This window comes from Rousettus aegyptiacus, unplaced genomic scaffold (genome assembly GCF_014176215.1).
Source record: "Rousettus aegyptiacus isolate mRouAeg1 unplaced genomic scaffold, mRouAeg1.p scaffold_m13_p_17, whole genome shotgun sequence".
Taxonomy (NCBI): domain Eukaryota; kingdom Metazoa; phylum Chordata; class Mammalia; order Chiroptera; family Pteropodidae; genus Rousettus; species Rousettus aegyptiacus.
The window spans coordinates 33,362,539-33,386,307 of NW_023416292.1; the positions used below are offsets into that span (position 1 = coordinate 33,362,539).

A 23,769-nucleotide genomic window follows, 5' to 3' on the forward strand; every position below is an offset into this window, starting at 1 on the left:
CTCAGGGCCAGGCAATGTTTGATTCTTTTAAATAATCTGAAGTCCCTGATTAGCGCTATTATTCAAGGCTAGTAATAATACAAGTTGGCTTTTATCTGCAGGGTGAGGTTAAGGCTGGCATCCTTACTTTTAGGTAAGAGAAACTGGCTACAGGCCGTGCAGCTGAGGTACTCGAGTCATGTGCCTTCTCCAAAAGATTCTGAGATCTTTAAAGGAGAAAGATAATGTTTTTTATGTTAACTTTGTATCCAAGTAGCACTTTCTGCCTGTATTATACCTAAATATTAAAAGTTAAAAGAAATGAGCACCAATAGGAAGGACCAGAAGAGAGGAGAGGGGCTGAGAGACTGCTGATCTGAGGGGTAGAGCTCTACTAGTGGAGGGGGAGGGTAGGGTCAGGAGTGAGTAGCAGCAGAACCAAATGGAGCCCCGATTACACCAAATAAAGTTCTCATTTTGCTGCTTGTTCCAAATAAATTAGTTTGTTTGTATAGCGCAGAATGGACGCCAGTTGTCTAAAGCCATTCGGAATGCAGAGGCAAGCTAAGGAATACGAGGAAAAACTGGCCATCGTTCCTTCTTGGGGCCACATAGCTCCTGTAGTGCGGCTTACATGGACCTCTTTTCTCTCCCTATTCACCTCTCTTTTCAAACTTCTCACTCTCTGAACAGCTTGCTCTTAACCATTTATAGGAAAATGTAAAACTTGGGTCTTTGTGAATTAGAATTTAGAGCTCAAGGGAAAGCACGGAGTAGTATGAGATGCCAGAAGAGGCTCACTTCCTTCCACAGGGTAAGAATTGAAAAGAATAGATAATAGAGCACAGGTAGATTTAACTTGGGTTGATTTCCCGTAGAAGGCCTATCATTTACATGGTCACCTGGATATTCTTGTGAGAGCAGGGGCTAACTGGGACCTAAGGCAAACAAGATAGCACCCTTTTGTAAATTCATTCAACTCTGTCCTTGAGTTCAGACTATGACCCTCTTACCTTCCCACTACCCTAGGGCTTTTCCTCCTCTTAATCCCAGCTCAAGCTGTCAGAAGCTCTTCTCTTCCCCTCCCGTTTTCCCCTCCTTAATCCCACCATTGGCTCATCAGTTATCCAGTGGCCTCCACTCTGTAAGGAAGACATTCCCCTGGCCTGACTCACTCAGTCCCGTTTCTCCACAGGAATCCCCTCACCGCAGACCACAAGGGCCCTGACTCGCTCATGTTTTGTGTTAATGGATGTGAAATCGGAGCAAACCCCCTCACTGAAAGAAAAACCACCCCAAACTCTCCCACACAGGTCTCAGCAGGTTACACAAATATTAGTCCTATCATCCAAATAAATCTGCCCCCATGGCCCTGAGCTGTGGCTCCCTTCTGCTGCCTGTGCAGAGTGAAGCTGCTCCACAAACATGTGAGGACCCCAGGGGACGTTGGGAAGGAACTTGGGAAGAGCGGGGCGGGGAGGGGGGCTATATTCAGAATCCCTTGTATAAGCCCCTTGATCTACAGCCTGCTGTCAATACTGTATAGTCCTGAATTGAAGGTTCTGAGATAAGTCATGATGGGTTAGACCAGTTAGGGCTTTGGTAAAGAGTGTCTGTTGGCTGGAGTTTGGGGCATAATTAAAATTCGATATCTGAGATAGGTTTGTACCTCATTTTACAGATGAGAAGATAGAGGCTCAGAGAATTTGGGTACTTTGTTTAAAATATCAAAAACAGCTGTGATTTCAACTCACATCTGTCATAACTGCAAATTTCTATATCACTCTTCTTTAAAATATCAACAGGCAAGAGATAACCACTGTTCCAAGTCACATAAAAATAGGACATCACAGTTTTGGGGACTGCCCTCTAGCTTACTGAGTCTGCTCTCTCTGGAGACTCCACCACTGCAGGCTTCGTTAGGCAGCGGGTAGTAGCAAAGAAAGAGCTCCCTTATTTAAGCTAAACATGGAGTGAACAATAATCACCAGGACTTGGAGAGCTACTAAAGATTTGTTGAATAAATGGGGAAAGGCTACTTTCTAAGCTGTTTACCACTTTGGCCCAAAGCCCTAGCTCTCCTTCTTCTGTAGCCCCTGGACTCTGCTCCCAACTTCAAAGGCTAGGATCCCCTCCTAAAAATCGCCAGAGTCAAATTTCTACCTGCCTACTATACACTGATGCCTCATGTGGGCCCTTAAGATCAGGACTAGTGCCCTCTCTCACCCTCCATGAATTGTTTACCTTTACTCAGTATTTCCGAATCCTGGCTGACCCAGAATATTGCATGGAAAGTTTAAAAAGTAAAATCCCAAGGCCTAGGCAGATTTACTAAATTACTCTTTCTCAGGAATGTTCCAGGGTATTCTAATGATCTGTTAGGCATGGGTACCACTCCATGCCACTCAATTTGAATGAGCAACAAACGACCAAAAAAGGCAGTGCTGTCTGATATAGATGGAAAGTACAGATTGGAAGAAAATGTATGTTTGTATAGTTATAAAATGTTTTCCCTACAAACAGAGCAGTTTATAAACATATGAGCATATGAATGGAACCTTGTCCACTATGGTTAACTCTTGTCTAAGTCTCAATAATGAAAGAATGTTGTAGCTTGAGAAGTTTTTTTTTTTTTTTTGGGGGGGGGGTTGGGTGAGGTGGGGTGGGGAGTGGGCAGTACCAGGCAGTATGCTCAAACTGTTCCAGGGAGGAGATACGTGGTTTCATCTATGTCTCATTTACCATCAGCCAGGTAGGAAGAAAAAGAAACTCTCTCCAGGTACCCTTCCTCTTGCACACGCAATAAGTGTCAGGAAGCCAGTGCAAGGGACAGGAAAAATGAGCCTTGACCACATGCTTTAGTGCAACTCATACCACTCTGAAGACCCCTACATCTCTTTCACTCTCCCGTCTAACCTCCAGCAGTCTGGGAGCCGCTCAGATTCTTACATCCCATGTCAACCTCCCAGGGCTGAGGAACCAGTCAGGACACCAGAGTCCCTCTGATTACTCTCCAAGCCTTTAAATAGAAGCTAGAGCAGCCCAGGGTTGCGGGTGGAGGAAGGCGTGCATGCGAAGATCTTGTGCTTCTGAGTCAGGAGGTTTGAAGTGGAGGGATGAGTGAGGTATTTATATGTTCAGGTCTGGTCCAGCCACTCTGCCTTCTTGGGGGCCTTGCAAGTATGGATGTCCACAGTATTTCTGCACTCCTTGCACCGCACAGCACAGCACCAGTGGAATTTGCACTCACACTGGGTGACACGGGTGACTCGAGTTGTGTCATACCCTCGGCCGCAGCACATGATTTCACAGCCGTCTGTCCCTTTAGATGTCTTGCTGCAGACACGGCCTGCAGTTCCGAGGGAACCTGGGTTGGGGGGGAGAGAGAGAGAGAGAGAGAGAGAGAGAGAGAGAGAGAGAGAGAACCAAGTTACCTCCTACTTCAGCTGCTCTGCATTCCCTTACCCACATCCTCATGAGGAAACCATAAAGAATCTCTTTTCCTGAAAATACACCCACTAGCCAAAATGATCATCTCCTCATAGCTCTGTGCACCAGGCTTATTTCTTCCCACCATCGAGGCTCCCCAAAGACCACTGACTTTACCTGCAGTGCCCTCCCTGCCAATACTCATCTCATATCCCCTTCAAAACCTTGCCTTAAAGTGTTCGTAATTGTTAAAGTTGGGTGAGGACTCTCTACTTAATGTTTAAATTTTTCTGTAATAAAAATGTTTAAAAAAATAACTTACCTATAATTTATTTTTTTCCAAGAAGTCTTGCCACAACTCTGATCCTTATACCATCTGTTAGTATTTTGTTCCTTAGTTTATATTTTATTAAGTTGTACTATGTAGGGAAGTAGTAGCGTATGAAATTGAAAAGCTTGGGTCTGATGTCACAGTATCTAGATTTAAATCCCGGTTTTGCCACTTCTTACTGTGTGATTTAGTAAGTTGGTTACTCTCTCTGGGCTTTAATTTTGTCATGTGAAAATAGGCATAATAATAGCATCTAACCCAATGGATTATTGTGTTCTCTCTGTAATCTCTGGTCAACTGAGGAGGTGAACTGATTATCATGACTGACTGGAGGCATATCCCTGAGGAATTCCTAAAGAATATTCCTTGCCTTACCCCTCACAGTGGGAAGTCTTGAAGGGTAGGAACCATGTGCAGGACCTTGTTCTGACTGATTTTAGCAAAGGAGATGCTGCCAAAAGATTATACAGTCATAGAATTTTGGATGGAATGGATCATAGACAGAATCTACTCCAACCTTTTCCCAGAGACAGGAAAGTGACAAGCCTCGGGGTTCAAGATGGGAGGTTTCTATAGCAATAGTCTCTACATTCACTGGGATATAGGAAGAAAATGCTAGAACTTCTATATTTGTTTTTTAATCTCATCCATTTAAAATATTTTATATTATGTTTTATAATGTACGTATTAGCACAGTGGAACATAGATATAATTTAGAAATAAATAGACACATAATGGAGGTACATGCTCAAATTTTTTTTAGTGATAGGAATATACACTCTAGAGTGTGGGCTAACTAGGTCTTATATATATGTTATTCTAACTCCAGGGGCTGGCTCCTAAGTCCTTCCTGTGCACCAGAAGCCTCTTCACCCTGGGGCTGAGTCATCCAGTGTAGTAGCCACTAGGCAAATGTGGTCATTTAGATTTTAAATAGTTAAAATTAAATAAATTTTAAAACTTAGTTCCTCAGTCATACTAGCTATATTTCAAGTACTCAATAATCACATGTGGCTAAGTGGCTACCATATTGGAGAGCACAGATGTAAAACATTTCTATCATCACAGAAATTTCCGTTGGTCAGTACTTCGGAGGGAATTCCTGGCTCCATACTCCCTTCTGGGATGACTTGGACCCTTTGAATTCCAGGCCCCACTTTGCGCTTTATGAGACTTAATTTTATGCCTCTGAGAAAAACCAACACACATTCGTCGTCCTCCCTCTTAACTCCAAAGATCCTTCCCCAAAGGTGCATTTTAGGCATCATAGCTTAGGTGTACACGTCAGAGGTTAGGGAATTATTTCCAGGCATTTGGAGAGTGGCCCTCTCGATTGTAACACATGGGAAGAAATACAACCTAGGGGCAGGAAATCACTAGGTGAATTAGGGCTCTCGACCTTTTTTTTCTCTCCTAGCACGCTTCCTTCAAAGTACACAGACTACTTTCTCTGTTACTTGGGTGGAGCTCCACCCTGTTTCTGTGCCCAGTTTTGCCCTGAACCACTTGACTCTCCAGGAACGACAGTGATGGGGGAAACCAAACAGTACTGAAGACAGCTGAGGCTTTTGGCTCCACTTCACCTAAGTCCTGACCGCTGGGTCTGCAGAGAAGAGCCTGAGAGCCCATGACAGTAACCAGGGGAAGAGCAGATCTGCTACATGGCATGTTGCTCCTAGTTTAACCTATCTGAGCCTGAAATATGAGCCAGGATGGTGACTTCCACTCTTTTGGGGGAATACCATATCACCTCCCCGCATCCCCAAGAATTCCACCACAAATATCTGGAACAGACTGAAAAATAACTATTTGCTGCTTTCTGCCAGTGGTTGCCTTTGGTAATTATCACCTCTTTCTTTGCTTCCCTAACTCTATTTTAGAATCTTTGGTGGCAGTATACTGGATAAAACCTTTCAAAGTTATTCATGGTCTGATCTCAACCTATCTTTCCACCTGTAATCTCCCTTACCCAAAACCTTCACTCAGATTAATCTCTCCGTTCCTAGAACAGATCCTGTACTTTCTCACTTAACCACTCTGCTTATGTGTAGACAGTTGTCTGCCTGTTCTCTCTAGACATCCATATAATCCTCACACTTCAAGAACCAGCTTACATTCCACTCTTTCAAATTAGCTTCTCTTGATTTCTCCAGTCATCTCTTTTTTGCAGTTGCATTTGTCTACCCGTTACATTACATCTCTTTGCTAGATTTTAAAGAGCCAAAGACTTAAGGCTGCATCTTATGCTTCTATGTAGCCCACACATTGCTCAGTACTGAGAATGAGTGATTCATTTAAGATTCACTGAGCAGTCTCTATCACTCCTGTGTATCTTACAGACTTCCTCTCTGCTTGGGCAGCACTGAGCCTGGTGAACTGAGGCATGTATCATCAATCTCATTACAAGGTTTTCATGTCGGGAAGAGACTGACTCTTCCCAGAGCGTCCCCTCCCTAACTCCAAAGCCTGAGCAGACCTTGACTACCTACCCAAGGACGCCAGCACTAAGAACTGGACTCCAGGTCCTTACTTGCTTTCCTTACTCACCTGCAGCCTTGTCCAAGACACAGTAGTCTGGGGAGTTGTCAAAGTAGACAAGGTCAGTTCGGGTGGCACGGCGATAGCCTTGGCGGGCTGCTGTGAAGTTAGCGCCATCCTGGGTGGCCGTCACCTGCACAGCCCCATCATAGCGCCGCCGCAGGTAATCACCTGTGCGGCGGAAGTCTGAGAGTGCACGCCAGCAGGTGCGCAGAGTACAGGAGCCACTCACGCCATGGCACTTACACTCCAGCTTCAGAAACCGCCGCACAGCCTGGGAGGTGGAGAGGCAGAGAAGGGAGAGGCAGCCAGTCAGGGCACTTTTCAGTCATCCCTAGGACTGAAAATGTGAGTGCCCCGAGGTCTGCTGGACCTGCTGCTGGCTAGCTAGTGGAGCCACTGGCTGTTCTCTCCCCCATCAGATCCCACTCATTCTTCTTGATCAAACTCACGGACCTCTTCTTCCAGAAAACCTTCTTGGACCAACAGTGCTTTCCTTTTCATGACAGGCCATTTGAACTTCAGAGCCATAGGATTCTGTTCATGATTACAGTATGCTGGTACATCCTCCAGTTTTCATGTTTTAGAGTTCTAGGTACCATGCCTTCTATTTTTGTAGCATGTCATTTTCCAGCACAGGACTGGGCACAGAGGAGGTGCCCAAATACCAGTGAACTGACAAAACAGTCTTTATGGAGGCAGTTTTTTTCCTTCTCAAAAAGTTATTTCCCTTCTTTTTTCCACCTTCCCCTGCTTTCCACCTATGTGAACACTGTTTTGCACCTGGCTGAACCTAAGCATTCCCAAGCTCCCTTGCATTTATTGCCCCTGTCCCAGGGGTTAGGGCCTTTGGAAGTGACCCAGAAGCCTTCAGCACTTCCACCTTCACATTTAGTCTGTGATCACATATACGGGTCACCCCTGGAAAATATGAATGCACATGCACAGACATGGGTACTGACCGTGCGACCACAGCGGTTGTTATGTAAGTTCATGAGGGCTCGGGCATCCTTAAGCCTCTTCTCCTTGGCATCCACAAAGGCCTTGGCAAAGCGAACACCATAGTGGATATTATCACTGCAGCCACCCCAGTCAAAGTCCCCACGTTGGTCATGGTGTCGGCCACGGGTGTAGGGGTCACAGCTGCACACACTCAGTTCGCCCTGGCTGCAGGCGCGAGTAATAGCATGGACCACCCCTGCTGACGAGATGGCGTACACAAATGCTGCTTCCCGGCTACCTATGGAGAGAAAGGCAGAAGCATGTTTCGGGAAAGAGGCCCATGTCTGTCCCCTTCTTCAGCCCACTTAGCCTCCAACCATGAAATCTCTCTTCTTTTTCTTTCCCAAAGCAACCCATCCACCCCCTTTATTCAAATTGCCTTTTCCTTCCAAGAGCATTCTCCAGAGTATCTGACCCCTTCCCCTAGCCCTCACAACTCTCTATCCACTTCTTTGCACAGCTGACCTTTGGGGCTGACCTGTACTCTTGCCTCCTTCCAAACTCTCTGGGTCCATCCATTGAAAAGTTTCAGGGTGAATCATCTCCTCCCACTGAGTGCCAGCTCTGACTCAGTTAAGCCTGCCTTAGTCCACATTACAGGCCTTTTCAGGCCCACTCTGCTGGACAGTTCCCTTACAATGGAGACCCCAGCCCAGATGTCTTCCTGTTGGAGAAATAGGCTGCTTCTTCCTCCCCCCCCAACCACACCTCCTGATTCTCATCTCATTCCCTTTCTCCTAGTCCTAGTTTATTGTCTAGCTCTGCTTAGCTTTTTTGCTGAGCTGGGGCTAAGCTGCTGACTCTCCAAATATTTACATATCACCTTTCTGTTTATCCCTTGCTCCCATTACTGTAGAGTTGGGAGAGTTGGCGTGAGGGTAGTGATGGCGGTAATAAGAACAGAGCAGGCACACCTAGTCCTCAGCCTCATGGCTCATGGGAACCCACAGGAAAGCGAGGAAGAGAGATGGAGGTGCTTGGGAATGTGGTTCCTTTGTCCCATCATCCAGAACACTGGGACTTGGAGGGGCTCCTTGCTACATATCTAAGGTACAAAGGCTCTGTTCCCAACTGTCCTGGGCTCTGCCTACCCTGTTCCTCTTATTATGAGGTAGTGTGTAGGAGAGGGGAGAGGGGCTCACACCTACCCCACCCACTTACCACCCCAAGCACAGAACGGAAGGAGCTAGGCAAGGTGGAAGAGACCCCTACTTCTGAGCATGACACGGCCAAAGACAGTGTGGTCCCGGTCCACGGTGGTGCAGTTCCAGCGGTGGTGGCGGAACTGGTGCTGACACTCTCGGATCCATTCTCGGGCACCCTCGCCCACCGAGCGCATGATGTCTGGATAACGCTGGCACAGCTGCCGCTGCCGGCTCACCAGACCAGGGATGTTGTCACAGATCACTCGGGCCCCCAGCGCCCCGATGTACCTGCAAGGAGGAAATGGCCCTGTCAGAGCATCCCAGCCCTTCTTCTGCATTAGGAGAGGAATGGAAGGGGAGAGGTTTGGCATTAGACCTTGGTATGGTCCCTTCCCCTTCCTTAACCCACATTCCCTGAGCCTGATGGGTAGGACCGTTTCCCACAAGTTCTGGAGAAATAGTTATGCAGTTGCAGAGAGAGTAATTGAGTGGTCTCCCACCATTAACAGTTCCCCAGCCAAAGGCCAGAGTGACACACACCACCAGAACACAGGCCAGGCATGTGTCACGTACACAAGAAGCGACGGGCATGTCACATAAACCCATTGCCTGTTTATTTAATAAACTTTAAGAGCCCCATGGAAAAATAAACTAACAAAACTGGAGTCTGAGACAACACTCTTACACCCACAAGTAAGTGGCACATCCTGCAAGGCTGGTCCATGAAGACATGGTTTGAGGGAAGAAGGATGGAGACAGGGAGGGGCCAGTGGGCAGAGACACAGTGGGCAATTCTGAGTAATGTTTATAGCCCTAGTCAGACTCATCTGACTAAAAATCCTCATTCCTAATGCTGAGATCTGGGGAGGAAGACCCCACTCCCAACTCTCCTTCCTATACTCTTTATTTCTAGACCCTATGGCCTTTCTTAACCAATGAGTCTTGGGTCTTTCAAAATCCTCCCCTTCCCCACAACCTGTAGGGCAGGATGTCCTGCATGGACCTGCACGGGCAAAGAGCTATTGTAGTGGGAAGCCAAAAGCCAAGATAAAGCAAGAGTGTGACACTCACCGTATTCCATCCCCAATTTGCCCAATATGAACAGTTATATGATCATTTGGAGGGGGCTAATAAAAGGTAGGTGGGTTGCTAGAGTCATTCTTAAATTTCTCAAGTCAGTTATCTTCTCTTCATCCAAACACTCTTAGCCCTGGATACCACCACAAGCCGGAGGAAGACCATTTTAGAGAGAAGACAGGAATACATCATCATCTTTTCTCCCCACAAGGCCATCAAATGAGGTCTGGCCCTTTCACTCACTTCTCGCTCCCTTTTCTAACACCTATCACCTTCCTTGATTTGATGAGAGAATTCTCTCTTTTTCTGTCCTAACATGTTAAAGGGTGCCTTCTCTCCCCTTTCCTGAACAGGTGGGGGCCAAGGAAGGCAGTTGCCGCTACAGACAGAAAAGATTTGCTTTGGGCTGTGAATGAGCCTATGGTTTGGTAAAGGCCCCCAAATAGGCCTAGAGGTGGGTGAGGAGAAGGGAGGGCAGCCAGTGGGTGAAAGGGCAAAGCCGAACTTCCCTGGGCTCTCCATGGACCCGCCCCCCAATTCACACACCCAGCCCTCACCCACAGACTGGGTCACCACTGGTGACACCAACTCAAACAAACACAAGGAGGGCTGATGCTTGCCTCTTCTGAAACTCAGCAGGGTTGATGGGGCCCATCTGTCCCCGGGGAGGGGTGAGAAGGCTGACCCATCACCGAGAAATCCCATGGGATCAGCGTCCCCAGCGCTGTCCATCAGGGCAACAGCTTCCAGGAACAAACAAAATAAACACCCCCGTCTGGGCCAGGCCGGAAAGGGCTGCCTGACGCACAGCCCAGAGTTACACCCACTGCCGTGGTGCTTTGTTTGGAGAATCAGGACCGTTGGAGTTGGAGCTGGTCCCTGTCTCACCACGTTCTGCTTCCTCAGTTCAGCCTGGAGAACTGCCTGAGGCAATGGGCGTTTTTTTTTTTTTTTTTACTGGGTCTTGGGAAGAGGGGGGTTGGATGGGCATGGGAGGCCAGTAATCTAGCCCTCATGAGACAGTCTGGAGTGAGGCAGGCCAAACTCTGGCTAAAAGTCCTTCCTGTGGTCTGACTTAAATCCATTCTGCTGCAGCCCACATTGGTCCTTGTTACATCCTCACTGAGCGTGGGAACGTCTGTTCAGTATCTAAGATGAGAAGATAATTAAGTTTCTCCTATGACCACCCTCACTCCACTAAGTAGCTGCTTCAAGATTCTGCAGAGCAGGGCACTTGCCTGCTGACCAGAGGTCATCCCCTTGTAGTAGGTGTGGGGACCTCCAACAAAACTGAGCCAAGGCCCAGCCCACCCTCCTCTCAATTCAACACATGCCTGCAAAATGTCTGCCATGAGCAAGGAGTCAGCTCGGCTGTTACGGGCACAAAGATGTTTATGGCATCCCCCAGCTCATGGGCTGGTAGAAGGGCTGATATCCCTGACTCTTTAGCTCTGTTAACCCTTCCAGAAGTTTTCATTTCCTTCCCAGCTATCTGTTCCAGAATGTTCTCTTCACCTGCTTTTGACCAATTCACATCCCTTCCTTTTACAAAATGACTCATACCCTACTCTATACTCTAAGCCCTTTGCTACTCAAAGTATACCCCAAAACAGAGGTATCTGCATCACCTGGGGATGTCAGCAGTGCAGAACGTTGGGCCCTATCGCAGGCTGAATCAGAATCTGCATTTTACCAGCATCCCTTGGTGATTTGGATGCACAGCTCCATAAAGGCAGAGATTTTTGTCAGTTTTGTTCAGTATCCCCAGTACCTAGGACAGTGTCTGACACACAGTAGGTACTTAACTATTCATTGAGTAAACACCTAAGTGCTCCGATTTACTTCCAACTCCCTTCTCCCCTCTGGTAGTCATAAACTTCATTTTAATTATAGCTTTACTCCTTGTGGACATGGCCAGCCACTGGCAGATGTTTTATGTTTGTGTCTTTTTAATGAGGCCAGGGATCCTCTTATTTTCCCCCTTTCTTTTACAGCCCCTAGTATACATGGTTCAGCCCAGCCCAAATAGGGCTTTGAATACAAGGAAAAAACTTAATTCCCTTCCCTCAATCTTGTAATGCAACATCATTTATATGGTACTTTACAGTTCACAAAACATTTTTCTATAAAAAACCCTATGAGAGAGAGAGAGGAGGGAGAGAGGGAGAAAGAGAGAGAGAGAGAGAGAGAGAGAGAGAGAGAGAGAGAGAGAGAGAGATGAGAGAAGAGAGGGAGAGAGGAGAGAGAGAGAGAGAGCGAGCGAGCGAGAGCGCGCGCTCCATTTTACAGGTGAAGAAAATGAGGTTTGGGGAGAGTAAGTGGTAGTGCCCAGCTCTGTCCATCAGAGCTGGTCAGAAAAGAACCAGGTGAACCAAGGACATCTGATTCCAAAATCCAAGCTCATTTCCGTTCCAAAGGCAGGAGTCAGGGGCACAGTGCTTAACCAAGAATATACCGATCTGGCTCTCAAATTGATGTGAGCTTGAGTTTCTTACCACTCTCCTCTCCCTCACTTTCTTCATGTGTGAAATGGGGAAATAGTATCTACATCACTGGATTATTTGGTGGATTGAAGATGATGCTCATAAGGTATTTAGCCATAGTATCTGGAGCTTAGTAAGGGCTTGTTAAATGTTGTTGGTAACAGTGATGCTGGTGTCATGATGCTGGTGTCTGTTCCTCTCCCTTTGTGAATCCTTGAACGCGGTCCTGCTCTGGTGATTCCCTATATCCAGCCTCCTGCAGAATGCAAAACAGAACAGGGAAGCACATGCCAGGAGCCCCCTGTTTCTTGTTCCGTTGGTCATAGATTACGAAGAGACCATCATTTCCTCCTGCAGTTAAAGGCGGGAGAGGGGAGTGGTGCTGGAGGGGGGGAGGGGGAGGTGCTGTGGGGAAGAGCAGACTGTTAGTTGGTGACAGTGATGCCTTCTGCTCCAGAGTGGAACACAGACACACACACAGTCAACAGCATCTCTTCCAGGAGTTGTACAGAATATCAATCTTGCCGGCTTTTTTCCTAAGGGAAAGAGAAATAATCCCCTTGGGGGTGTGTCCTGCCTTTAGAAAGCAGCTTTCCACTTTATCCCAGAGGTGGTGCCCACTGAGGCGAGCATCTGGGGCTGCCTTCCGAGCTAGCTCTCCCACCCAGGAGTTTTTCCAAAATCTTTAATATGAACCATGTGGGGGGAGGGGGAGAGATTAGTAGAGAAAGGAAAAGGGAGAGGGAGTAGCCCAGGGGAGAGAAGGGGGACTAGGAAGAACCCCAAATGGGTCTTTAGGGACCACTACCAAGATGCTGAAACTATCAGACACTTTCTCATCTAAACACCAAGTGGTCTCCAAGACAGCCTCCCAAACTGGTAAGAAGCAATCAAGAGTCCCTTAAAGCAAATTGCCACCTGGGATGGATAAAGATGTGCAGTGGTCACTGCATCCTTCTTTCCTACAGGGCCACTGAAGATGTAAGTCCCCGGCCAAACTGAGCCCTTGAAGGTAAAGGGTGGCTTTAAGCTCATTCTGAACTTTGAAAGGCTTTTCTCATCCCCTATTCTTCCCTTTCCCTTTCTAATGGAATGCTTCAAGCCAGATGTAAGATATGGGCCTCCCTGCTCCCCCATCCAGAACTCCCCTCCTTGCCTTCCCCAACACTGCAGAGATAAAAAAGATCTAAAAGAGAGATTTTTCTGAAACAGGAAAACGGGGTGGGGGTGGGTGGGGGTGGATATGGTAAGAGACGCATCTTGAAATGATAGGAATCTGCGGCCCGATCTTGCTGGCTTCTCAGCCAGCTACCCCTCACCCTTCCAGTCACGATTCCAAGTCAAGAGGAGAAAACAGGGTGCAAGGGGAGAAGAGACCACACTTCGAGGTGGTGGTGGGGTCAGGGCGGGTTGGAGAAGAGCAGAATAAGGAAAGGGGGACGCTGCATGGGTAGAGAGGGGCAACAGCCAGTCCTAGAGGCCAGTTTGATTAGGGGGAGTGAAGAGGAAAGACGAGCTGGCTCTCCAGTCTCCCAGCTGCCCTGCGCCCCAGAAGGTGGGGAAGGAGGGAGAGCAGCTCTTCCTGAAAGAAAAAGATGAGTGCCACCCAGGGCTCGAGGGTGGGGGAGGGTGCCGGAGAAGAGCAGGCAGCCAGTGGATTTTTAATGCCTTTGCCTCGTCTACCCTCTTGTGAAGTGCCCGGAGTTTAAGGCCTGCAGTAAATCGGAGGAGAGGGTCTCAATATCTGGGGACTCCAGAAGCCTCTAGTTCTTGGAGAGGAGAGAGAGAGAGTCAACTGGGGAAGAAAAAGAACACAGAATGGAGACATCAAAATTTGAAGTGACGTCCTTAAAACAGGCTGCAGACAAATGCCTAAATTATGAAAACCCGAGTGTTTCGTTTTAATCGTGAGAGTTGATGGGGGTGTTTTTGCCACGGTTCCATGCTCCGCGCTGGGCGCCGCGTCCTCATCAGAGCCCTGCTGCGTTGCGGAATGCCTAGACCGACCCGAGAGGAGAGGCGAGGCTCGTCCGCCCTCGCCAGCCGTCCCTTTGTCCACTTCCCAGGGTGGCAGCCTTAGGCGATCAGGGGTTCCTGTTGGACAACCAAGACCCCAGATGGGCGACTGCTTTCTTGAATCTACCCGGAGATAAACTCGGAAGGCAGCTTTTACCCTAAAAGGACTGAGCTGAAATACAGAGGGCATAGCCTATGGGGGCCTGGAAAGCGTTTGACCACAGCGCGCCCTCGTTCCAAACACCCAGCACCCACCTCATCGGGGCGGGAAGGAGCGGCGCTCTCCTATCTCCCCCAGCTCTGCCCCCGCCACTCCGCAGTCGCTCCAGCGACAGCCCTGCCCGGCACCTCTCTAACTCCGTCCAAGCGACAACCTGGTCTCCTGAGCAGCCGGTGCCCGGAGCTGTGATTTCCCTCCGGCGTCCGTGACCCAGCGCCTCACCCTCCAAACCCTGAGAGCCACACTCACCACCAGGACGAGTCTACGCGGGCCGGCAGCGTCAGCAGCAGCAGCAGGAGGAGCAGCAGGCAGGCAAGACTGAGGCGGGCCGAAGCCCGAGAGCCGTCGGCGGCCGCGGGTCCGGGCGCGGGGACTGGGGCGCGCGTGCGCCGGGGGGAGAGCTGCGCGGCTTCCTCCGCACCGCCCGGCCTCAGCATAGCTCTCCGGAGACGCCCGCCGCGCGGCCCGGAGGGGCGTGGACGCGGCACCGGCTGGGGGTACTCAGGCTGTCCCTACTCACCCCCCGGGGGGGCCATAGGCTCGCCGACGGCTGGAGACGTAGGGACACCTGGACTCCGGGGACCGGGGCGCAGCGACCCGGAGAGGGGCGCAGGGAGCGGCGTCCGGAAGCCGCCGCCGGCGCACCGAGCTCAGGGACTGGGGCGCGCTGCCTGAGCGCGGGGTGCGGTGTCAGGGGGTCGGCGACGCGGAGTGGGGCTGCGGGCAGAGTGTGCGGACAACCCCTCCGGCCGCGGGCTCTCATTGGACGGCACGGGGCGGGGCCGAGGCCGGGGACACGCGCGGCCCGCAGGGCGGCTCCGCCCGCGCAGCCCCGGCTCCGCTGCGCCCTAGGTGTGGCGGCCGCCTCCGCCCCGCGCGCCCCAGCGCCGTGCCACACCGCGCCCCCACCTGCTCCCACGGGATGCGTCGGGCGCAGCGGCGCCCCTCCGCGCCCAGAGCGCCCAGTCTCTGCCGACGCCGCGCCACCGGGTCCTAGCGCCCTTCATTCGGCAACCCCGACTTCCGTGGGCGACGGCCAGGGGCGCGGAGGTTGGGGGGCGGCAGACACTTCCCCTGTCCGCCAACCTACGGAGATCCTGGAGCTGAGCACACAGGACGCTCTCGTCTGCTCCGGCCCTCTCCGTTCCCGCGCTTCTGTGAAATGGGTAGAATTCTGCCAAGGGAAGTTGCGGGAGAATCTTTACTCCTTTTCAACCGTGCCAACAGGGGCGCCTTGGGCAGCCAGCTTCGGGCGTAGGGGCTTCTCTCTTCTGGGGCTCGCTGTCCCTGGTTCCTCCCACCCACTGCCCACCGCAGCCCCAAACAACGTTCCGACTTGGCTCCTGCCCACCCGCCCGGCCCCGCTGCTTCCCTCCGGCCTGTGGCCCAGCAGTCAGTGGCCGAATGGAGGGGGGCGCACCTGCGGGCCCGACACGGACTCCCCGCCCTTTACTGCCGGGGCTCAGCAGGGCTCAGTCTCCCCGGCTGCCCCGGTGCTGCGGCCCTCCACCCCCTCGGGCGCGGCTGCGAGTACCAAAGAATCAGAAACAGCTGGGCGGCTTTCCCGAACCGAGGCCGGGGTGGGGGTCCTGCTGAGAGAGGGGGAGCCCCGGAGCCGTTTCTCTCCTTTGCGTTTCCACCCTCCCTCTTGCCCTCTGCTCCCTCCTCCGCACACCGCCTGGGGGCGTGGTACATCGGGAAGGGGTGGGTGGTGCTGACAGCAGCCGGCGACTCCCCTCTCCTCCACACGCCCCCCCCCCACTCACCACCACCGCACTGCCCAGGGGGGCAGGTAGAGAGCCTTGCGGGGCAAAGTGGCCCTTAAAAGGCGTAAAATTCTTTATAAAGCTTTGGGTCTTCCAACTTCGAGAATTCACCTTGGATCTGGCCCCAACCCCGTCTCCAAGCCTCAGTTTCTCTCTCTTAGCTCCTCATTCCCAGGTGTCTTTGGTGCCTCTCCTCGAGATTTATCTAAACTATGAAGCAAACAATGCAGTGGAAACCGCCCACCTCCCTCAACCCCAAACTCACTGTCAGTTCTTGGTTGGGGGGGTGTTCGAGACACTGGAGTGTGAGCAGACAGGGCTCAGCTGGCTGCGGAGAGGCTGCGGATGACCCAGGGGCAGAGACGAGGAAGGAGGGCTCAGAGGGACCTCTAGTTCCTCTCCTCACCTCTTAACTTCTTTACCTCACTTTCTGCGACAGAGGGTAGAGTGTGTTCATTAATTCAATAAATATTTATTCCCTACAATGTTCCAGATTGCACTGGGACACGGAGGACAGACACATCAGTGAGCAAAGCAAAACAATGTTTGCCCTCATGGAGTTTACTTTCTATTGGGGGAAGATGGACACTAAACAGTGTACATCACGAGTGTGTCAGAAAGCCATAAGTACAGCGGGGAAGAAGCAGTTGTAACTGGGTTGATCCAGGAGGCCTCAGTAAGGTGACATTCAGGCAAAGACTTGAAGGAGGCATGGAACAAGCCAGGCAGGTGAAGAGCATCCCAAACTGGGGAACAGCGAGTACAGCACCCCTGCGGCGGGAGTGGGCGGGTGTGCAGAGCTGGCAAGGGGGGTAGCCGGCTGGTGCCGAGGGAACTAGGGAGGAGAGGAGTTTGGAGAGGTGACAGGGGTGAGCCAAGTCATGCGGGGCAGAGGGTGCCCGCCCTTGGGGGGAAGGTGGAAAGTGGAGTGGCGCAGGGGTCGGGTGGGAGCGGGAGAGGGAGGGTCGAATAGAAAGACCCACCAGCTGACCCCCTTCCCTTCCCTCCGCTCCCTTAGTCTGGGAGGCTCCAGCCGGCCCTTCCATTTCCTGAAAAAGCAGCAGAGCAGACTCTGTGCTGAGCTGCGCTGAGAGGGGCAGGTGAGAGAGGAGCGGGCTCATTCCTGGCAAGACCCCTTCCCTTGGACCCACTCTTTCACCTCCTCCCAGCCCGGCCCCACCCTGGTGCTGGGCAGCAGTCTGCAGGCTCTAGCAGCCTCTCCCAGACTCCCCTGTGTGCTCAGGCCTGGGTGTGACTCTGGCCCTGTGTTTATTTCTACATATGGGCTGAGGTTGCAGGGTGGGGAGCTGGAGATGATCACATCAGCCCTAACCTTGGGTGGACTCGCCCACATGGGCCCCAAACTCATTTACGAGGCCCCTTCTTTGGCTTCAGCTGTCTTCATAGTCAAGTGGGACTGTGTCTTGGCACTACATAGATGCTCAACTATTAAAGCATATTGCTGAGCTGAGCGTGGGGGTGGGCAGCCCAGAAACATCAGGAGCTCCAAAAGGGAGGGAAGTGGGTGAGGAACCAGACTTCTCCCCAGTGCTTACAGGCTACCTCTACCACTGAGTGGACAACCCGGGTTGGGGTTTCGCTCCTTCCTCCTCTTCTTCGTTTCCCCTCTGAGCCCCCCCCCCCCAGCTCCCCAGGAGGGACCCGGGGCTGCAGGAGCCAGCTGACTGCAAGAGTTGCACTCAGCCACTTAACTGGAGAACAAATACGGAGCCAGAGAAGAGGTTTTCTGGGATCTGCCACTTTGGAGCTTCAAATCTCAAAATAAACTTCCAGTCTCAAGGTCCTAGACACCACTGGAGAGCTCAGCTCCTCACGCAAGGGCCTGTTGTCGGGCTTCCAAGCCGAGGGTCAAGGCCAGAGGCTCAGACCACTGCCTGACTTACTCCTCCCTCCCATCTTCACCCGCAACAACCCCTGCGCCCCCGCCCCGCCCTCCACTACAATGGGAGCCAGGGGAAGAGTCGCTGATTTGGGAGTCAAGTTCTGGTCTGGAGGGCCCTGCGTGGAGTCACATAGGCACTTATTGAGCACCTGCTGTATGCCCGGAACTGGCCAGGGCATCCTAAATGACACAGAAAGAGTGAAAGTGTCCTATGTCCAAGGCGTTTTCTTGCAAATACAAGGAAGCCATCTGAGGGTGGCACACTATGCTTGGCTGTTGGTGGCTGCATGCTGCAGATGACAGGAGAGACCTAGAGAAAATCCCAGAGGCCCCGTCCCACCACAGGCTTCCAGCAGGACAGCTTCCGGCCAGCAGCAGAGCCAGCTCTTCCTTCTGCCTCAAGGTGGCACCACAGCCTCCTGCCCTCTCAAAAGTGAGCGCTCTCTCCCCCTTGATAGTGCACCTCTTACTCTGCTCCCTACGGGGGTGGGGGGGACCACTTCGAATTGAGATTCATCTTCTTTCACTCTATTCTCAGCTGTGTGTGACAGAATGATTTTGAATTTCTACTGGCCCTTGGATGGGAGTGGAGATGAGCTCAAGGGGTTTGGTGTGGGTAAACAGCTCTTATTCCACTGGGCCTCCCCACTTCCCAGGAGGCCCCCCCCTTCCCTGGGCCCCTTTGGCGATGACCTTCTCTCTTTCCCAGTGGGTGGGAGGTGGTGTGGATGGTAATGAGCAGAGAGAAAGGCCGAGAAGGGGCTGGGGGGAGGTTTGGATGAGAGTCAAGGAATTCCTGCGCCTGCTGCTTGCACAAGGGGCCCTGAGCTGCCTTTCCTGAGATTGCTTTGCAAACCAAAGCCAGTCTCATTTGAAATGGCTCCAGGTTCACACAGGCCCCCAGTGCCCACCCCCTGCCCTTTTCTTTCCCTCCCCAGCCTCCTCATGCAGGTGTCTAGGGAAGAGAAGGGAGTTTAGGAAGAACCTAGGGGCTTTTAAGGGGGCCGGGGCGGGGATCCATGCTTTGTACACAGCCTGACCGGCTTCTTGGTATTTATGAGCTCCCAGGCGAGGCATGGAACATGTCTCAAGGAGACCAGACCAAGAGGTCCTTGCAAGGAAGGAGCATCCAGCCCCAAACCAGGGAAGGGAGCTTGGTAGGGCAGGGACCCCCTTCCTCCCAGCCAGTGTGGCCAAACAGGGGTAGACTGCTCCCCAAGGAGCCTGGGAGAAAGGAAAAGAGGGAGCTGAGGAAGAAGGCGAAGGAGGAGGGAGGGCTCAGGAGGCGGGACATGGGGGTCTGGAGCCTTTTAGTACTTCGGCTGTAATCAGACTGGAGCCAGGCAGTAGGCGGGCTGACAGCCATCCTGGGCGGGTGGCCCAGGTTCTGTGTGAGGCCAGTGGGCGTGCTGCTGGGATCCTGGGTGGTCACTGACCAGTCTAACCCCAAGGGAGGGTAGTTCCCACTTTGCCCCTGGCCTCCCTCTCCCAATCTACTTGTATCGAATAAGCTAAGCACTGACCTCTCTTTCTCTCCCCGCCACCTGTTCTGGGCCCCAGAATGATCTGGAAGTGAGATTTGCTTCCACTGAACAAAAATCTGCAGAGGACACTGCCTGCCTTCCTCCTGTTCTGCCCTCCTGGGCTCACCCTACCTCTCGCTCTCCCCATGTCTCTTTTCTGTGCGCCTCTGGGTCTGCTCTCCCCGGCTCATTTCTGTCATTGTGTCTATTCCTGCCTCTCTGCTCGTCTGTCATCATTTTCCTCTCTGTGTGTCTACGTCCGCCTGCCTTTCCTCCTCTGTCTGGATCTGTCTCCTTCTCGGTCGATGTCACTCTCCTCTTGGCATGTACCTCTGTCTCTCCGGCTTTCTCTCTGTGTGTGAATCTGCGTAACCGTCTCTCTCACTCTTCTTGTAGTCTCCCCGTCTGTCTCTCTCCACGTCGTTTCTGACTCTGTGGCTTTCTCAGTCTCAATCTCTGTGTGTGTCCTTCCCTGTATGATTCTTGGTGCGTATCTTTTTCTTTTTGTCTCTTTCTCATTTTCTTTTGCTCTCTGTCTCACAGCTTCCTCCGCAGTCCCTGAGACACAATACAAAGTGCATTAGGCCGAAAGAAATCAGAAAACTGGAGTCTTTTTCCCCAGCCGAGCCATGCATGGCTTGCACGACTCTGTAGGTCACTTTCCAACCCCTGGCCTCAGTTTCCCCACTGATGAAACAAGGTGGGTGGAGACCTAGTTCCCCTGTGGGGGCCTGTTGCTCTCTTTCTCTCTCTCTGGTTTCTACCAGCACAGTCCATCCTGCTGTCCAAGCCCTCTGCTTCTCTGCTCCCTAAGTTTGATCCTGAGGTCAGGACCTCGGCATCCTTCAGACCCCAATGATTAGGAGTCTCTGATACTGTCAGCTAACGGGTCCCCAAAGGAAGACTCCTCACTTCCTCACCCCTTAAACATCAGGATAGACAAGGTCCCCTTCTGGGGCCGTGTCCGGGATATCAACCAGATTAGCTCATCTCTCTAATCCTCTTTGTGCTGGGGCCTCTGCCAGGCTGGGACACCCACAGTGCAGAATCAGGGTGTGTGTGTGTGTGTGCGCGCGCGCGCGCGCGCGCGCGCACGCGTGCAGCTTCTTGGAAAAGGCAGGACCAAGGTTCTCTCTCTGTTATTCCCTCCTTCCTGAAAAGCCCAAATCACTGTATAAGAAATCTCATCAAGCTTGAGCCAGGGCTGGTTTTTCATAATCCCATTTGGCCTTTCCCAACCCCCCGCCCCCATCTCCTTTTCTACAGCTTCTTGAGGGCTGGAGAAATCATTCCAGCCATCCCCCTGTTCCTGAACAGCCCAGAACCCACCCCTTCTGCATACATAACCCATGCATATGTGTGCATATTCTCCAGTCATTATAGGAGGAGACAAGTCCCTCCATCCTTTCTTGAAAAGCCTGGAGTATCAGGCAGGGAACAGGGGACAAGAGGGAGGGGGGAGCAGGCAGTGCTCTGAAGTTTCGTTTGGAGAGGTCTTTCTTGGCTGATAAGATCAACGTATTCCCTCTGCCAAATCATTACTTTATTTTCGAGGCAATTACGGAACTTATTGTATCAATTAGCCCGGCCTCCAGCTGCAACCATTTATCTGTCTGTCGTGCGCTTGCAGAGGAAAGGGTCTGCGGGGCCCAGCCGGGCCAACGAGGGGAGGGCGGAGAGCAGGGAGCTGTCCGGGCGCTTTCAGCAGGGCCTAGCAGGTGGAGGGCATGGGGCGCCCATCGGAGGACTGGAGAACCGGCCGGTCCTCCTTGCGCGCGCTGCCCCTGCCGCAGGAGCGCTCTTTCCCGCCGGCGCCGCACCTGCGCGCCTGATGTGGCTCAGGAGCGCGAGCCAGCAGAGCCTGGAGTGGGTACCGAACCTCTCAAGTCGTCAGGCCGCGGCCCCGCCTCGCAGAGGAAAGCGCTGAGCCTGGAGCCCAGGATATGGCCGGGTCCTGGCTCGCTGGCGGTGACTCACTCTGTGGGCGGTGCGCCCCGCAGTGGCGTTTCCTGGGAAAGCGTGGCACGGTGAGCTGCGTTTTCGCGGGGGACTCGTGCGTTTCAGACCCAGAGAAAACGTGTGGAGAGAGAGCGTGGGAGGGAGAACTGGGTTCCCCATAGGTGCGGGACTATGATCACCTTTGCTTCTTCGCCGTCTGCAGCCTCTTCCTCAGGAAGAGCCACGCCCACACCTGGTGTTGGGGTCATGCGGGGTTCTCAAGCTTTTTGGTCTCAGGACTCCTTTACACGCTTAGAATTTATTAGGGACCCCAAAGAGCTTTTTACTAATGTAGGTTATATCTATCCATATTAAAAATTAGAAACGAACATGGGTGAACTGAAAGCGCCCCCAGTGGTCAACACCGGACAATTTGAGCAACAAAATTAAGTATTAAATTTTAACCCAAAGTATAAAATAAATATGCGCGAGTCCATACCGAAATCAGTGATTGAGTAAATAAATACGTGAGCAGAAGACACAAATCTCCCATGCAGAAGAATTCAAAATAGTTTATGTAGCTACTTTGTGGGCTACAGATTGTGATTTCCAAAAAGTCCAGAAAATAAAACTGTGGAGATGGGGAGGAAAGAGCAACTTTACAGTGGAGAAATCCAACAAACCTCAGCCTGGTGATCAAGGTCAACATCGACAGTGATAAGTCATGTTGTTGGTGGGTACCCTTGATATGATGTGATGAGATTTTCCTCCCCATTATCCCAGTTCAATCATTAAAAACAAAAAGCAAACAAAAAACTCCGAACATTGTTTGTTAATTTTGTCTATTGTGTTCTTTATTGAACAGAAATCCTAATTTTGATGTGTTCAGACCTATCAATTTTTGCCTCATGGTTTTGTACTTCCTTGATTTTATTTGAGATGTCTGTCCTTATCCAAGGATCACAAAAAGATTCCCCTATGTTTTCTTCAATTAGTTTTACAGTTTCATATTTTGCACTTCAGTTTTTATTCCAACCACATTAGGTTTTGTACATGGTTCAAGGCCTGACTTTACTTTTTTCCGTATAATGAGCCAAGTTGTTTCTGAATTTTCTACATTTCTCTGTCCATTAACCAAGTATTCTTGGTCTATAAATAAAATCTATTTTGTTTTATCAACTTTATCTTAAAACTCTCTTTCAAATCTAGTTACCCTCCCTTGTCTTTCCTTAACCTCTAAACTTCTTAAAGAGTACAGTCTTCATTAAAAAGAACTCCAAACTTTTTCCATTTTTTCTTAACTCCTGTTTATTTCTTAATCTGCTATAATCTGGTTTCACAATACCCAAAAGTATATTGGGAATTATTCTTATTATAAAATTCTTCCCAATTACCAGAGTTAGTGGCCTATTTTCATCCAGTATCTTCCTAAGTACTGCTTTATCTCTTTCCCACACACAAAAAATGTTTTTCCCCTGTTTTTAAAAGTTATCTACTTTTAAAAGTTCAGATCCATTTAAAGTTGTTTTCCTGGCCTCCTGTCTCTTTAGAAATGAAAAGCTTAGGCAATTTTTAAAAACGAAAGTAATTTTTAAAAATTCTCCTTTTCTTTTACAACTGTATAAATATCCTAGCTTTAATATAAAATTACATGTAGAAGGAATGGTCCATTTGTAAGGGCATCAAATTTTTCTTATGAGAAAAGAGGAAAGTATCAATGTATCAATCCTAGCTTTAATATAAAATTACATGTAGAAGGAATGGTCCATTTGTAAGGGCATCAAATTTTTCTTATGAGAAAAGAGGAAAGTATCAATGTATCAATCAGTACTTTAAAAAGGTGAGAGAAAATCAAGGCTGTTTCTAGAGAAGTCTTCCAATTGTTTATATTATTCTAAGAAAACCAACTGGAATACAGGATGGCTCTGTCCCACACAGTCTAAAATACAACCTCTTCTAGTATACATATACAAAATATATGTCTTAACCAATTTGGAGGAAAAGCAAAATTCCGCTTGTAGAATTTCTCAAATTATAATTACTTTTCCAGACTGTATTCGATAAGAGCGCAGAGGCTTCAGAGTCTCTTGGACTGCTGCTAACACCAATGATCCCTTCTGACACTGGGCTGGAGGGCTGGCATTCCCGTGGAAGGGTGTGAGGCAGCTTCTGTTACAGCAGGGAATTAGTAAATGAGAAACCATACTTGCCACCTGAAGAATTCTTAATGTTTGACTATTTGGTTAACACAGGCCAAGGATGTGCCTTGATTTTCCATTTCTAAGAGTCACACTTTAGGTTAAAAATATCTGTTCTGCAATCTCCATGTATCATCAGATACTGTAGAATTTATATCATGGTATCATGGTATCTTCTCAAAAGGAAGAGAAAAAAACCAGTGTTCCATAAGAACCTTTTT

General features: G+C 50.5%; 2 protein-coding genes across 7 annotated transcripts in view; one reads left to right on the forward strand and one right to left on the reverse strand.

The window, feature by feature from the left end:
• The window catches only part of ST7L (suppression of tumorigenicity 7 like), a 207,135-nt gene that overhangs the window by 71,714 nt on the left and 111,652 nt on the right, over positions 1-23,769 (forward strand). Inside the window, exon 15 of one of the 5 annotated variants that reach the window (XM_036235250.1) lies at positions 4,569-6,291. The exons of the other annotated variants lie outside the window; for them this stretch is intronic. Within the exon in view, the coding sequence (XP_036091143.1) occupies positions 4,569-4,637 (69 nt within the window). The 3' untranslated portion in view covers positions 4,638-6,291. Of the gene's footprint in view, positions 1-4,568; positions 6,292-23,769 lie in introns of those variants that run through there. 5 annotated transcript variants of the gene reach the window in all.
• Positions 2,819-15,534, reverse strand: WNT2B (Wnt family member 2B). Of its 2 annotated transcripts, none has more exons than XM_016124318.2 (5): positions 14,470-15,534; positions 8,492-8,712; positions 7,240-7,517; positions 6,287-6,551; positions 2,819-3,346 (listed from the first exon to the last, which is right to left on the reverse strand). In XM_016124318.2, exons 1-5 carry the CDS (start codon positions 14,655-14,657, stop codon positions 3,117-3,119), a joined length of 1,182 nt encoding a protein of 393 aa, XP_015979804.1. In that variant the 5' UTR covers positions 14,658-15,534; the 3' UTR covers positions 2,819-3,116. The 2 variants fall into 2 exon arrangements, with proteins under 2 accessions (XP_015979804.1, XP_015979803.2); XM_016124317.2 differs by having other exon boundaries at positions 11,997-14,551.

What these genes read in the sequence shown, in the direction of transcription:
- WNT2B (XM_016124318.2), bottom strand. Translation starts at nt 14,657, where the DNA reads ATGCTGAGGCCGGGCGGTGCGGAGGAAGCCGCGCAGCTCTCCCCCCGG. An exon ending in CGCGTAGACTCGTCCTGGTG is followed by an intron (nt 8,713 to 14,469) that starts GTGAGTGTGGCT and finishes TCCTCCTTGCAG; the next exon opens with GTACATCGGGGCGCTGGGGG. An exon ending in ACAACCGCTGTGGTCGCACG is followed by an intron (nt 6,552 to 7,239) that starts GTCAGTACCCAT and finishes TCCACCTCCCAG; the next exon opens with GCTGTGCGGCGGTTTCTGAA.